Consider the following 17,025-nt stretch of genomic DNA (forward strand, 5'->3'; position numbering starts at 1 on the left):
TAAACGAGGAGGGAGAGAGGCTGAAATGGGAAGGGTAATGCGACACATCTACGTAAAACTGGACTTTTTAGCTCAACACATGATTGCAAAATACAGTAGGGGAGTCGGTGTAAAGACGAATGAGTGAGAGCTTGTTCTTTGCATTGTTCCCTTTAGAGACGTATTTATGACATATTTAGAAGTTACATGATTAATTACAGCACTAGCCGATGTCTATCCAATCGTATTACATCAGTGTTTTGAGTGAAAGTATTGTATTGGGGTCCGACCTTTAATTGCTTAAGCGCACATGTGGCAAAACTCAACTACACCCAAGGCACTACGCCCAATCTTTGGCAGAGAATGGGAAACTATTGGGGTCGAACCCAAACCACAAACCACTCCGTTGCTTCACATCCCTGAAAAAAAGATACGTACCCCAACTTGTGCAAGTCTTGGGCATAAACAAAAGGGATGGGACGAGGAGGAGGAGGAGGAGAAGGAGTGGAATAGGAGAACTGCTCCGACCTCGTGTGTCACCTCCCTGCTTCTGAAATTGCCTCCCCTCCCATCCCTTCCCCAGCCCACAACCACATGAAAGGCCAACTGGGTTGGGTTCCCATATGGTGAGGAGACAAGAGGGTGTGTGTGTGTGTCTGTGTGTCTGTGTGTGTGTGTGTGTGTGTGTGTGTGTGTGTGTGTGTGTGTTGCGTGTGCGTGTACGTGTACGTGTGTGTGTGTCCTCCGACCTAGTGCCCCTAGCCTTAAGGAGCCACGCAGACAGCTGTTTTCCTGGAGAGCCTCTCACTCTCTCTCCAACACACACACACACACACACACACACACACACACACACACACACACACACACACACACACACACACACACACACTCACACACACCCCTGCCCAATTAGGACACCCAGTTATGTTGTTAGCGGCTGTTTACCATAAACTCCCCTCTCCTTTCTTCCCCCTCTCCCTTCATCCCGCCCCTTCGTTCCCCTCCTGAACGTTCCACTTTTCTTTCTCCTTCCTCTTCAAGCACTCATTTACAATGTCCTATCCCTGAATAGAAAAATATATATTGTATTACATAAATAAACAAATACAGAGAAAACACAAGTAGTGACTAATGACATCTATAGATTTCGTAACAAGGAAAGTCCAACAGTAAATGAATGAAGAATGTTTTATGGATTGTATGGCAGCTTTAGTTCCATTCATTTCATAATCTTTCTGTCATGACAGGTGGGTCTATTCAAGGCATCACACTCTTTATTCTCGCTCACCGATTCATTCTCTCTTTCTTTCCTTCATTTCTTTTCTTTATTCCAGCTGTTTCCCAAACTTTTATTGTCACTTTTTACCCTCTCTCACCTTCTCAGCACCTCTCATTTCCGCTGCCTCCCTTTCTCTGCTCCCCCTCTTTCTATCGAGCTACTGAATTGTGACTGTTGCAGAATGGTCAGCTAGCTGGGAGGGCTCAGGACTGGCCAAGAGTCTGTGTGTGTGTGTGTGTGTGTGTGTGTGTGTGTGTGTGTGTGTGTGTGTGTGTGTGTGTGTGTGTGTGTGTGTATGTGTGTGATTATAAGCGTGTAACTGTGCTGCTCGGCCAAAAGGGAATTAGCCTTTATTTTCCTCTCTCTCTCTCGTGTATAGCCCCGTCTGACTCGTCAGCCTCAACGGCACACAGATCCATCCAAAAAGCACTTTGAGAATAGATGCATAAATAGAGAGAAAAAAGAGGAGAGGGGGGGGGAGGGGAGGTTGAAGAGAGGAGATGGAGGGGGCAGAGGAAAGGCAATGAGCTAAATACTAGGTTTGGAAGTTAAATCAAAGAATGGAAGTGAACGAAAGACGAGAGGAGAACATTTGAATGGACTACAACTTCATGTGTTCTGTGTGAGAAGTTAAATAATGTGTTTTATCTTGGCTGATATTCTACAACTGGCAACCTGTAACTCTCTCGGGTCCTTTGATTGTTGTTGGACCCTTTTTGAGAGTGGATATATTTGGGCTAGCAGGTATTTTAATCATCTCTAAGAAGGTTACGTTTTCAGCCTTACGCTCACTTACCAGCAGGTTATGTCATATGAACATATTTCATATTAGGTGGGAAAATTCAGTCTGACCTTATCATTTAAGACGCCATATTTTGGTAGGTTTCCATAGAATCTGATGAAATCTGAATCCAGTATTTTAGCTTTCAGTAACCAAAGTTATAAATAAACAACAAAACTGTAAGATGTAGAAGTAGCAGAAGAAATCTTGATTAAATATATCTGGCACAATAATAAGAGTTTTTCCTCTGTATTAGCTCACTGTATACACTTTCTGCGTTGGTGAAAGTTGCCCTTAAGTTTATATATAAATGATGCTATCAAAATGCATACCTTTAACAACCACTACATTAGTCATAAGTTTTGCTCAACAGCTGTGTGTAAGAGTCAAAGTGGTTTGTGAATGAAGGAGGTCACAGACAGGTTTGCTCAGCTTCTGTTGAGTCACTGTACTGTGTTTCTTAGTTTTAACTTTATGTATATGTGACGCAGCTGATGAGAAACAAGAAAATAAAGTCTGACAGAGTAGGAGAGGAGAAAACATTAAAGACTAAATGGAAAAGAGAGCAGGACGCCGCACAAAACCAGACTTATTCATAAATGATTGATAAAAGAGAAAGATTGATGGATTTCTCTTTTCCATCCAGCCCTAGGGGACCTGACATTTCCATCCAGACAACTCATCAATGCCTCAGTCATTCCACAACAAAGACTCTCAGTTTCATCCCCAGACCTCCAGGGTATCAGGGGCCCAGAGGACTTCTGTTCCCCCAAGGCCCAGAGCCCTTACTGGGCTTATTAACCTGCTTTCCAACCCCATCTTCTTCCAGGACCTTTGGGCCTCTAGAGCACAAGTTTGCAAGGTTGGAGGTTGGGGGTGGAGTGGAAGTGAGGCCTTACCAGTAGGAGACACAGCGGATCGGGGGAATTTACCAGACAGTATGGGCACATTGTCGGGGTAATTGCAAGGAGGGGCAGGCTTTCTTTTATGTGGTGCTGCCTTGTTTGCTGCTGTGGGCCTCATTGAAGTTAACGGATCAAACAAAGGAGTGTGTGTGTGTGTGTGTGTGTGTGTGTGTGTGTGTGTGTGTGTGTGTGTGTGTGTGTGTGTGTGTGTGTGTGTGTGTGTGTGTGTGTGTGAGAGAGAGAGTGAATCACAGTCAGACCAAAGGCAGGGTGAACAGATAGGAAGGAGGACAGTAAAAAGAGAACAATAACCAATGACTCAGAACTTAAATCCTCCTTCGTCACCAACATTTAGAAGAATTTGGGTTTGTCGTCTGAATCCTACTTTGCAACATATTTCAGAACCAAATTAGATTTCCAAATAACCTGTGTAGGAAATCAATGGTAAACACAATATCCCTTAACTACTATGTTTATCAACAGGAGCACATAAGAACCCATTAAATATGAATCATAAAGTAGCAGATGTACTCACTCAAGAGCTCTACTAGAGGTCTGTATCAGAGCAGACAAAATGACACGCATATCTCTTAATCTTTACGTAGCTGGCAAAGTGAGATAGTCTCGAGTTAATATACAACCACTGTGTGTGAGACTACAGGAGGTAGCTTTACAAGGGCAGCAAAACATATCACAAAGCAACAAAAGTCAGCACAGGCTGCAGCAAAGGGAATTGATTTCCCATTCATCTTTGAGTTGAGCGACTTTGTTTGCATCCATAAAACAGCAAGAAGAAATGAGGGGAAACGGTCGTAAGGCCTCCTGTGAACTACGTGTCCTTTGAAGACCTGAACACAGATGGTGAGTCCGTTGAGAGGGAATCCATCATTTCAGCCGGGACTCAACAACCCTATTACCATAAGTCTGCATCAAGACAAACACAGCCATGTGTCACCGGTCACTCCTTCCTGGTTCTTTCAATGGACAAAATGTGACAGTCACCTTGGACCTGATCAGCATCTCTCCACACCAATGACTATGTTATTATGAAAGAGCAGCAAAAGTCCAGAAGAGAAACACAACTCCAGATACAGATCAAGTCAAAGTCAGACCTCTCAAATGAAAATGTGCTTCATATTTGATCTATTTCTGTCAGTAATTCATTTATATAAGTTATTGGTGAGAATTCATGGTACACAAGTGCCATGAGGCCAGATATGTACATTCATAATATACACATTACATGTATGCATGTCCCAATTAGAAGTTTATTGGAACAGAAATGTAGAGATATATCATATCTCTCACACACTGCACACTACCAACAAGTCACCAGCACTGCAAACTTACGGATTTTGATTTTCTTGGGATCAAACTTGCGGATTTCTCCCTGCAGCCTTTGCAGCCGCCCCTGGATCCTGCAGGATCTTCTGAACACCATCCCTGCCTCCATCTCGATGCCCAGGAAGATGTCGCTGGCATGTCGGGAAAGGTCGGAAAGTTGGTAAATTATGTTGGTAAGTGTATGACAGCCAACCTCATCCAATGACGAGAATAAAACGGGTTTTCGCAGTTTGCCTCTCCCGGTTTCTTCCCTCGGTATCCAGCCATCCCACGCCGATAACCTACTAACAAGCCGCGGCTCAACACTCCTTTGATGAAAGGGCATATTTATTTCATACCATTAACTCCAGACGGACCGAAAACTGTTCGCGCAAAAACCTTACAGCTCTAAAACAAATCCAAGACGCATCGCCGTCCTGCTATAATTTGCTAAACAGTATAATCATTCAATCCCGCCATATTTTGGTTTTTCAAAGCATGGGACTTTGTGCTGCTGTACACTGGAGACGTTGCCTCCCAAAGTCTATTCAAATTCAACTAGACAGAGTGCAAGCTGAATAGAAAAGAAAAAAACACAAGGAAAAGTAGGGGAAAGTAAAAATAAAAACCCGGAAAATACTACAAACCACCTGTAGCAACTGGAACCGGAGCCAGATATACAGACAGGAGGTTTTACCCTTACCTGCCAGTCAGTTAAGCGGCTTGATGGAAAACATGGAACGGAGTTCTTCCAAACTGAACCGGATGGACTGAGGCCACCAACAAACTGATACATTAGAAGAAATCACAGTTTGAGGCTAAAGTCACTATATTATTCATACTGAACCACTATGTCTTACAATAATCATTCACATTCACTTCTTATTTTATAGCCATCTACACAATTAGGGGTAATATAATATATATAAGCTAATACCTAACTTTTAATTTCCTTAAATTACATTTTAAATTGAAATACTTTGCCAAATTGAGTACATTTTCAGGTAAAAGGTTCAGGCAAGTTTATTGCACTTGGATTAATTACATAGGTCCACATTAAATAGCGAAAAAAACTTCACAGTGTACTAAATGCAGACTGAACATTTAAAACCCATGACATAATTTACTTTTTCAAAGATATTCAGCTTTTGAAGATTTGTATAAATAAACCTAATTAAATGGAGAAATATGAAGACATTTACCTTTTTGTGTAAGGTGACATGTTGGTAATGTAATAGCTAACCTAGCGTTGGCATAGCTAAATTACAGTTAGGCTATAGGTTATTTTTTATGCCATAACTAACTAGTTATGTTGTTAAGTTAGCTAGATAGGTTGAGAGTTAGCGTTTATTTATAGGCAGCTAACAGCAAAAAAGATCCTGAAGGTGTGGGAATTATTGTTATATCTGTGAAAATTGTATTTTCTGTTGTTTTAGTAACATTGCTGACCTAATTGGCTATTGACAAGTTAAGCTAATGTTAGCTAAACAAAATGTGTATGTAGCGTTAGCCTACAATAAATAATTTTTAATTATATGTTAGTTGTTTGCTCATACCTTTTAAAATAACCCCTGGACAACACATTCTCTGAACACTTGTCTGATTTATCTCCTCTGTGGGCACAACACTTGACATGTTTGTCCACCGCCTGCATTCCCACCGTCGCTCTTTACATTCCAAAGAGCAAACTCTCATCATTAATAGCATACCTTCAACCCCGCGCAGCTTTAAACCTTTTGGCCTTGGATTCCTATGGAAGTTTGGCTAATAATGTCCAGTTGGTAAAATATATCTCTGTAGTATGTATTGTGCCACCTGGTGTCTTCAAGTGAACACAGCAACTTCAAATAGTGCCTTTATAAGTAACATTAAATCCAATCTCCAATGTCAATCTTTTCTCATTGCTCAATTAAATGTGGAACTCTTCTTATTCATTTCCTGCTGGTATGTACACTGTGCCAACAGTTGAACATTTCTCAATATAAAGAGTGTAAAATGCTGAATGTCCTGTTATTCTGTTACACATTGAGAAACATCCGCATTTGTCCTTTCCTGCACGCTCTATCAAGAGCCCCTGATGCAATCGTTATTTAGAAACACTTCTTGTCGTATTCCACAGGCTTATGGGTCTCCCTTTTAGTGTGTATGCAAAAGGAATAACTAAAGATGTAGACAGTAATATTAGGCTATATCACTCTATAGCCTAATATTCATAAATGGAAACTATAATGAGTCCGTGGTACGTTATTGTGACCATACTTTACTTTTGGGCGTTACGAGCACTAGCTCCTGTTTTTTTCCTTTCGGTTTTGTCCTTCCCTCAGCACAAAATGTGTATGACAAAGAGCAGCAGGAGGATGTCACACTCTTTCACAACTGGTGGAAAAAGTAACTAGCTAATACCGTTCTGTTGTTGCAAGGCCATTTTCAGCGTCCTTCTGTTTAAATGTAATCTTCTGAAAGTGAAAAGGGTCTTTTAATTAGTAGCTGGTTTGAGACACAGCATCGAGAACAATAGACCTTTTTCACAGTGGCCATTTTTGACTTGTCATAGCAGGGTTAGCACAGATGGAACTAATGACATTAATGAATGCAGCCTTAATTAATGTTATTGATTACACCTGTGCTTTTTCTAATATGTGTCAAAAATGTCTGCTGGGAGAAACACTAGTAATTATTTAGTGTTTGTAAGTGTGTGTATCTGTTTTTAGGCAGTGAATGAATGAAGTTTGAAAGCATTAAAGCTTCATCATACAAGATTAAAATTGTGAAAAGTAAACAAACCAATTCTAGAGATGAACATAAGTTTAATCAAGATTAAATATATGCCCAAAAAAGATCTTGCAACTCATAAAAGAACTAAACAAGTAACAATACAAAAAGATGAGCTTTTCTGTCTGTCATGTCAATAGAGTCTTACAGTTTTATACTTCCTACGAGTTTTGGACTTTCATTCGGGGTAAAATGTATACATATATCTCATTCACCATATTTTACAGTGCATTGATTCTCAAAACCATAGCCTTCTTCCACATCTAACGACCCATACATAAACTCATTTATAGAATTATTTACATACAAGGCTTGAACAAGTCAACTCAAACCATTTGGTGAGCAATAAGAAAAACAAACACCACACATCAGAACATATGGGAACTTTCTTGAACTTTATGGCTTGGTTAAGCCATTTTGTTACACAAATCACTGAATGGGTGGGAGGCAGGAGCGGCCTCTAATTAAATAATATAATGACGCAACACTCAGCCAGGGTATTGGAGATTACTCGATTTGCAAGTTATTCTGCCTCTGTATTTAAAGTTTGGTTGCATACACACAAAAATGTACAAATACAGCTCGATGATATAGTTGCCCACTTTTCTCATAATGCACCAAGGTAGTAGGGACATAAAGCATGTATATGTCATTTGAAACATAACAGATTGAATTTAAAGTATGGCAAAAAAATTAAGTAAGAAAAAATGTTTAATACACTTGGATGTCACAACTTAGTAAGCAACCACGTCACCAAAGAACACAAGAAATACGTCATCTCAGTTTATTCACGATACCTAAATTGAGATGACAATTTGAGTTAATTCATCCCAGGAAGTAAAAAGAAAAGGAACAACACTACATTTTGTGGGATGGATTTAGTGAGCGCTGCAGAGATGCAGCAGTGTGTCATGACCTCTAAAACATGGATTTGTTAATTTTTTTAGGTGTAGTTGTGTGTCAGAACTGAGTACAGCATCTCCAAAACACACAGAATGATAAACACAAAAACCTCCCAGGTAATATTAATATAACATTTGTCGTAATACTAGCTCCTTTTTTCTTGATTCTATAATGAAGAACTGATGAGCAAAGGACAGTGGGTGATTCAATGTGATCAATTATGTGGAAACAGACACACAGATAAAAAGAAATATTTGTAGGACAAAGGAAGAACAATTATTTATTTAGTAATTTGTTTTTAAACTTATTCTGTATCATACACTGAGATGCTTGAGTTTATAAAGCCAAAGGGCCAACTTTTCAACGTGCATGTTATTCTATACTCACTCCTCAGTCATGACCCCAAACTATGGAATGACTTCTTGCCTGTCCTTCATACATTTTGCCAGTAGACTCCATTTATATATATATAAAAAACAAAACAAAAACAAAACACCACACTACTCCTGGTCAAATTATTTCAAGAAATTAAAAAAAAAGGTGAAAAAAAAAAGACAGTTTTTGTGCGGGAATAAGCCAAAAAGAGCACTACTTCCACTGAACATCCTCTCAAATCCTCATATATGTATGGTGGCTAGGGTAAAGAATAACAGACTACTGTTTTACAACAACAAAAAGATGATTAAGTTTGTGTACAACGGTGTTTTTAATGTGTGTGAGAGTCTTGGCAAAGACCAGAAGCTCTCTGTGGGACAGAGGCATAGTGTTATGAAGTACATTTGCAATATAATTAGATTTTCAACATTGTCTGTGTTCTTGTGGGATAAACAACCAACCACTATTACAACCAAACATGAAATGTTGGCTCGCAGAGTGCTGGACTCGCCGGGTATCCGTTCACGGTTATGAAATTGTCACTCAGGGCAGAAGCAGCCACAAGGCCACGTTGGACAGTGTTGGGCTGGGGTGGTGACAGAAGAGGAGCCCAGGGTGAAAAGTGGTCAAATATAATATGAGAGCGAAGTCCTACAGCTTGGTCTACGGGAGCGCTGCGAGGACAGGGGATGAATATACAACCGGAATACACACTCCTCTTCGCTCGATGACAGGCATGGGTGTATCATGGGACACACATACACGTACAGTACATACACATTAGTCCATTCTCCAAACCAGGGCTCCAGAAGTGTCTCTTTGTCACCCTCTGGTGGTTTTTCCAGAATAGACCTGGTATCTCCTTCACACAGACAGACACACACCCTTATGAACATACACACTCCTTGGCTCCCCCTTTGTCTGTATTCAGGCTTATCTGGTGTAGTAGACTCTGTAGTAAACACTCTTGGAGCGCCAGAGTGAATAGGAGTTGTCAAACTTGAGCAGGTAGACTCCGCGGCCAGGGTACTGGTGGCTGCCGGCGTACACCTCTTCATGACAGTCCCGCCGGTACACCGGCACAATCTCATCCACCTGGGGCTTCCCTGCCTCCTTCTTTGCCTTCTCTTCCTCACTGGGAGGCTCAGCTGAGGACACAAGAACAAGGTTTCAAGTTGCGATGGAAAGCAGGAAGGAATCACCAATGAGTGTCATCTTTATGAATGGCACACACATGGCTCATATTTAACAGCTTCACTATAATTATGCAATCCTATCATTAACATTAATGAATTCATTTTGTGCTTTAATCCTGAACACACAATGGACATTTTAAGCACTAAACAAAAACAAATTGCAAGCACATTAAAATATATTTTGTGGAAAAAATGTAATTTAAAATCAAAGCTCAATACCGTTTTTGCTAGAAATGTCCCATTTTGCACTCAAGATTAAGGCACAAACACAATGCCATATAATAATGGCCTAACCCATTTTAGGTGTCAGCTTCTCTTACTTAAAGCATCACATTTTTAACAAAACATGCATGCTACCAAATAGACACGTGACAAAATGTGACACACTCTTGTGCAAAACACACATTGTTGTGAGGCTAAACAAAACCACAACTGCTGCTCCAGCTGAGAAGGACTGGCATATCTGGTTTTATCCACAGAACACTAGCAGGATTTCCTCTGCCTCTGAAAGAACTACGACATGTTTAACTACGGCGTAGGAGAGTTCTAAACTCGAGATAAGAATATAATATCTGAAAAACTAGTTCGACATTTCTCCATTGGCAGAAGACTGAAGCAACAGAGATAAATCCATAAAACAGACATTCCTATTCAAAGCAGCCGCATCTGTGGCAAAGATGGAACTAAATAACCACCATGACTTAACATGTCATTAATTAGTATGTATGTGGTGTAGAGTATCCATAGCAAATGGCTCTGAACCTAAGATCAAAAGGGCGATAATGACCCATCTATGCCTTTTTATATCCAAAACTAAAAGGAACACGTTTGATTTTCAATTCTTGGAATTCCTGTTTTGCAGGTTTTCTACACAATAACGAATACATTTCCACTGCAGGCTTATTCACACAAACATCTCACCTTCCTCATCCTCGTCGTCATCACTGGACTCCGACACATGCACGCTGACTGAAGCAGTGGCAGCGTCCGTCCACTCGAAGAAGACCCCGAAGCCGATGTCATAATAGTCCGTGGCAAACTCCCAGAACAGGTACGAGCCCTCCTCGTGGGTAGGCACACGCACCGTCACCACCTCTCCACGCCCCACTGTGATCACACTGTCTGCGTCCTGCCGGATTTTCTCCTTGAAGTCCTTGATCTGTGGCCGTGTCCACATGGAGGGAGCTGCTATGACTGGTGGGGAGTCTGCTGTGATCAAGGGACAAGAGACTTCTTACAAACTGTTGAGAAATCTGCTAATACAGCTTTCCTATTAGGAAATAAATATGTACTTTAAATGTCTTAATTATTCATTTCCTACCAGCAAACACAGACTGAATGACAAACTAGCTCAACGAACAGAGCACGTGTTTATGCGTGCGTGTGTGCGTGTCACAGAGAGAAAGAGAGCATGTGTACATGTGCCCAATGTCAAAGAGTTGTTTTTTTGCAGACTCGGCAATCCCTCGATCTTTCCTCAAAACATTGTTTTGAGAGTGGTGAGCCACCCAAAAGTGGATTAATTTGGCTCAGGATGCAAGTTTTGGAATCAGACCAAGGCCTTGTGCATTTCTGGTGTGAGTGCCTACTCTTCTGTGAGCAGAATGTGTGGTTGGATGATACCTAAACCAGCAGCCTATCGTGTATCATTTGTTCCAGCTCCTTTCCTCCCTGGCCTCCAGGTCACATCAACAAGGACACAGCAGATAAGACTCAGGTTTCAAGTTTTGGTATAAAGCTTTGTTTGTTCGACACAGAGCTTCTCCCTCTGCTCTGTAGCCATTAAGGCCCTGTCACACATATCCGTATGACAGAAACGTATGCCGGCGCATAAGAAAATTAGTCAGAGTCCAAATACGTCCAACTTTTCATCGGAAAAGTGAACATATAAAGATACGCATGTCTAACCTATTGATAGAGCATCACTTCCTAATACAAAACGTATCAGACGAATGCCCAACGAATGCATAATTTATACACAAATATGGCGTATACAAAATATCGGCAACACGCTGGTGTACGTTGATATAAGGTAAGGTATAAGTAGTATTCGTTAAGAGCTCGCTGTGTTACGCTGGGGTGCGTTGTTGAACGCTGATGTTTTGAGCATGTTCAAAATTACCGGACGTACCCGACGTGTGCTTCATAAGTTATGCAGACGTTACGTTACGTTAGACATACGTGAATACTTGCCTACGTAAATATAGTACGTGAATACTTACCTACGTGACTACGTTAGAGGTATGTTAGATATAGGCAACGTCAGCTGACGGTGAATCTTACAGCCAGTTTATTGATAACGAGTGGATAACCTATTCCTACCCTATGTTAAGATGATGCCTGACGACGGAGTAACTTATTAAACGTGTTTCTACAGTACAGCTAGCGTTCAGCATGTTAGCTGTTCTCCAGCATCAGCATGACGTGAACCAGATGGCACTTTTCCAGCTCCGTTGTCCAGACGCTCTGATACGTTTTAAATAAGTAAGTGATACGATATCAATGTTTGACATACGTATAATAATTTGTTATATATTTGTTATGTATACGTCAGCTACAACACAAAAGTGTTGTTGCTACAAAAGTTGGACGTTGACACATTTTGAGCTACTTTTCATATACGCCGGCATGTTCCTGCCATACGGAGCTGTGTGACAGGGCCGTATGTCTGGCGTGTTCGGCGTAACGTCCGCGTCCTTCAAACGATCACAACTTACCCTTAATTTATATCAACCTATTGTCGATATTTCGTATGCGCCGGCATACGTTTCTGTCATACGGATATGTGTGACCGGGCCTTTAGCTACAAAATAAGGAAAAATGTAGATTCTTTCTGCATGAATTCAACTCCAGTGGGTTTTTTTTTTTTTTTTAAACGAGAAACACCAACCTAATAAAGGCCCATTCTCTGAGACCTCCTCTGCTGGCTCAGGCTCTGGCTCCCGGTCCATGCTCTCCGAGTATGAGTCCGACTGGCCTCCATTGACTGTCGGAGTTTCCTCGCCAGCAGGGAGTGAAGCCGCACACAACGGTCCTGCTGCTGAGGCGGCGATGGGTTCGCCGCTATTGAAGCTGCTTGATTCAAGGGTGCCCTGCACCATCGAATCCGCCTGCATCTGCTGCTTCTGTAAGGCCGCCTGGGACGAAAGGAAGACAACACCGAGTCAGGACATTGAAATCCAAACTAGGGACTTAAACCAAGAATGTTATGTTTCTCTAATGCCTTTAAATTAATTACCTTTATACTCATGTAAGGCTGCACCATTATAGCTAACATTGTTATCCCGATTAGTTTGCTCAACACCGCTTAATCACAAGGCACTATGATTATATTATTATTATTATTATTATTATTATTATTATGTTTCCATCTTTTGAAAACATTTTGAAATTGCATTTTGGCTCAAGCTCTTTGTTGCATACCAAAGGTTTTATTGTGTACCTTATCATGAGTGTAGACTTAGTTCTTTTACAGACATTTAAGCTTGGCCCATGAGCAATTTTCAATTTGCTGCATCTTAGAAAGGAGATTATTATTATTTATTATATTACGCGTGTTTTCCTCCTTTATTTAATATGCAAGACTTCTTATTCTATGTAGTCTTATCATCGGCACTGTCCCTTTGCTGTAACACTGTGCATTTCCCCACTGTGGGACAAAGTATTTCAGATTCTGAGATGTTGCCAAAACAGGACATTCCTCCATTAACTGACAAATCTAAAATATAAATCAAATCCCTAAAAGTCTATCCGTCTGCTACTGACTACATACTACCTGTTGTTGGGCCAGCTGGACCTGGTAGAGCTGCTGCATGTACTGCTGGTAGTGCTGCTCCTGGAGCTGACGGATGAGGCCCAGCTGTTGCTCCGGGCTGTTGGGGTACTGCTGAGCAGCATACTGTTGGAACTGCACTGCTGTCTGCGCATTCAATGCCGCCATTATCTGTTGTCTGGAAAATGAAACAACAGGGGGAGAGCTGGTAAGGAAGGAAGTACAGGAAACGGAGAAGAGATAATGGTGGGACAGTGGAAAACTGCACAATTTTAACATAGAGAGAGAAGTAGTGAGTAAGGATTGTCCTCTGTGGAACAGGTAGCAGTCGAGCACTGACCCTGAAGATATCATTGTCATGAAGTGTGACAATCATTTAGAAGTCATAGATATAGTGCAAACACAAACAGTGATACAGACAAACATACTTCTGCTGCTCAATACGTAGCCTTTCCTCCTCTGCCTGTCTCTTTTCCTCTTCCTCTCTCCTCAGCCTTTCCTCCTCTTCAAGCCTCCTTCTCTCCTCCTCCTGCCTTTGTCGCTCCCTCTCCTCCTCCTCCAGCCGTTGACGCTCCTCTTCTTCTTTCCTGGGGAAGAGCAAAGTAATGAAGAATATTATAAATTATTCAAATGTTCAAACAAATTCATTAAAAGATTTCTTACACCATCAGTCAATAAATATTCAATATTTCTTCTGCTGCTTCACAGTTGTGCTGGCTGCATATAGGACAAACTGAGTCGGTATTTAGACACTGTAGCAGACGGATCTCCCTCACAGGAACTGAAGTCGAGCACCTTACCTTTTCCTCTCCTGCTCCTCCCTTTCGATCTTGTGTGAGGTGACGTAGGGAGCAAAGAGGTTACAGCACTTGTTCAGCAGCTTGACAAACTCCACCATGGCCTCCTCCTTCTCCAGGTTACCCAGGGCGGCCCACTCTTTCCTGCACACAGAGTGAGAATGAATAATATAGGCAACTGGGCAAATAAGGAGATCTTCTTTTTAGATGACATGCAAATGTTTTACAAAACAAAAACACAAAAGGAGATTTAAATTGGAAGCAACAACCATTGTTTAAGAACATAACAAAAAAAAAACTACACGTTTACAAATATATTTCATAATTTAAATTGCAAAAATTAAATGTGTGCAATCAGTGAACCTTTAATAAATTAAAATACTAAGTGAGTGTCAGTGAAACAGGCTACTTTACATAAATAAAATATTCATACATTTTTAAAAACATAAAGGAATGACAAGCACACCCCAAATGATTAAAAGGACTATATCAACACACCACATTGCTGGAATATTTACCCGTTTTTAACCACACACCAACACCACACACACCAACACCACACACACCAACACCACACACACCAACACCACACACACCAACACCACACACACACACACACACGGGTTACCTGCGGTCGTTGCCCAGGACATCAAAGAAGCCGACCTCCGGTGAAGCATCAGGATTATAAGGGCCCAGTGACACCTGTTTGTGCAGAGCCACCAGTCGAAGCTTCTCCTCATATGTTGGGTGGAAGGCCTTTCCATCTTTATCTGAGAGCAGCAATGAGGAAGCAATGAGTTTGCATTCATCTGTTTGTTATGCCCTGCAGTAAAAAGTGTTTGTGAAGTGAATACTACTACACACCGTTGTGTCTTAGCACAACATGGTAGTAGCAACAGTAGCAACAGTAGAAGTTGTAATATTCTTTCGAAACCATAACCTAATATCATCCTCATGGCGAGATGACTTCAATCACAGTTCAATCTTTATCCAAGGTGGGGCAGAAATCTGATTTATGTATAGGTCTACAAGTTACACAACTACACCTAACCCTAACTGACTACAAATACAAAGCACAGATTACTATCACACAGAGCAACCAGGCCCAAACCTGTTTGCACAGTCATCACAAGTGCTTAGCGCTAATAAAAACAATACAAATGTCCAGTGTTTAAAATGAATTGACCTTTCATTGTTTACAAAGTAACCATTGACTGCACCTTGTGTTATTGGTAGGATATACTGTATATCTATATACTTTTTAATATATTAATTCTAAGGCTGACAAGTTGGATCTGAAAGACTGATAATCTTTGGATACACTGTGCCGTTTTAACTTGCTACTTCCTGAACTCAAACGAGGCTTTGATCTTGAAACTTAAAATAGCTGGTTGAATATTGCAATAAGATGTTGTCTTTTGAGCGCAAGTTATGCAATGTTAAGTGATGACACTGATGTCAATGGTGTCTTAAAAGGTGAGGCTATTAATTCAGACTGTCCAGGTCAAATAGTTATCCAGTTCTTAAGCATGGAAAACACAAATACAACTTAACCTGCGGGTTTTATTGAATTTCCTGTTAGAGTAGTAGCAGTAAGGGAGTGGCATGTGCATGGATCATACGAGGAGGCAGTTAGGCTGTAAAAACAGACCAGTGGCCATACAACCCTGTAAGCACTGAAACGTGGCTTTAGGCAGCCCTGTGAACTGGTTTTAAAGACGACGAGCTCAGCTCAGACTATGGATCGGTGGTATCCTCAGGACTAAACAACTCCTTTAGCAAAGCAGTAACCTGCCAGCGTCTAATTGATCAGAGCAAGATTTGTGCAAGCAGCTGACATGCAGGCTCCCTTCCGCCGCACCAATGGCAGGGCGTGTTTAAAGCTCCCAAACAAATCACTATGAACCACCACTCAGTTAGCATGAATAGCTTCTTACATTACAGCGCTTAGTTGATGGAGTAGTCGCATGACAAGCCAGTTTATTCTTCCCAAACACAAAGAAAGGTACACAGAAGGTAGACGACATCAGGCAAACAGCCGGGTGATAACGTTTTCAGGCCATACAAACGGACTGCTCGGAAGTGCCGTGCATATTTTACCCTTTAACCACCAGCTAGCAGCCTGTTAGCAACGTTGGCTGATCGTTAGCTTTGTAGCTACTGAAATGTTGCGGCTGACAGCGGCAGCCCCGGCGGTGACAGCTAATAGCTAACGTTAGCAAACGGCTAACCTCAGCCAGCTAGCGACTCCTCTCACAATTTAACGGCCGGTTCTTGCTGCTAGCTGCTTTTAAACCTGAAATATATGAGATTATAACAAACGTAAATTACCTTTGAAGAATTGAAGGCCCATTCCGTACAGCTCCAGTAGAGGAAAGCCCCATTTCCTCTCTATCGCAGATTTGGCTGTCTCTCCATCTTCGCCTCCCGCTGCACCCGGTGTGTCGGTCTCTGGTTCCGCGGGTTCGGGGTCCGGCTCTTCGACCTGGACCTGCTCGCCCTCCGGGTCAGGACTGAGGGTGAGGCCATCGATAGAAACTTCGAGCCGGCTAGAAGTAGCACTGTCGAGGTCGCCGCTCTGAACCTCTGTCGCCATCATGTAGACTGTCAGCTGAAGCAGCCACGTACCTACTTCCGTTTAGTCTTGGCGGAAGTTCCGGGAGATTTTTTTCTTCGATGTAAATAATGACGACGCTTTACAGGATAAGAGAAATATGTACAGAAATTATTGCTTTTTTTCACACTTGGGACGGATATTTCTTTGCATTTTTGTTGTATTTTGAATATGATGGATAGAGAATTTTATTTGTATTTACATTTGTATTTTATAAGTTTTCTTTGTGAACTTTGATGTTACTACTATACGAAAAAGTAAAATTAATTGTTGTATAATTGTAATGTAATAACACTGGCAATAGTCATATAGACACACATATGTCT

The 17,025-nt window shown here is 41.4% G+C and overlaps 2 protein-coding genes across 5 annotated transcripts in view; both read right to left on the reverse strand.

The window, feature by feature from the left end:
* LOC115029008 (NHS-like protein 1) overlaps positions 1–4,884 on the reverse strand; it is an 85,043-nt gene extending 80,159 nt beyond the window's left edge. The window contains 1 exon segment of the mRNA XM_029463012.1: positions 4,298–4,884. Coding sequence (XP_029318872.1) covers positions 4,298–4,616 — 319 coding nt within the window. The 5' untranslated portion in view covers positions 4,617–4,884.
* A 2,176-nt stretch (positions 4,885–7,060) lies between these two features.
* acbd3 (acyl-Coenzyme A binding domain containing 3) lies at positions 7,061–16,732 on the reverse strand. Of its 4 annotated transcripts, none has more exons than XM_029425467.1 (8): positions 16,417–16,732; positions 14,714–14,855; positions 14,089–14,229; positions 13,717–13,875; positions 13,292–13,466; positions 12,407–12,653; positions 10,438–10,722; positions 7,061–9,468 (listed from the first exon to the last, which is right to left on the reverse strand). In XM_029425467.1, the coding sequence occupies exons 1-8, from the start codon at positions 16,682–16,684 to the stop codon at positions 9,254–9,256; spliced, it is 1,632 nt and encodes a 543-aa protein (XP_029281327.1). In that variant the 5' UTR covers positions 16,685–16,732; the 3' UTR covers positions 7,061–9,253. The 4 variants fall into 4 exon arrangements, with proteins under 4 accessions (XP_029281327.1, XP_029281325.1, XP_029281326.1 ...); XM_029425465.1 differs by having other exon boundaries at positions 10,438–10,725; XM_029425466.1 differs by having other exon boundaries at positions 13,289–13,466.
* Between the last annotated feature and the right edge of the window lie 293 nt (positions 16,733–17,025).

This window comes from Cottoperca gobio, chromosome 24, assembly GCF_900634415.1.
Source record: "Cottoperca gobio chromosome 24, fCotGob3.1, whole genome shotgun sequence".
NCBI lineage: Eukaryota > Metazoa > Chordata > Actinopteri > Perciformes > Bovichtidae > Cottoperca > Cottoperca gobio.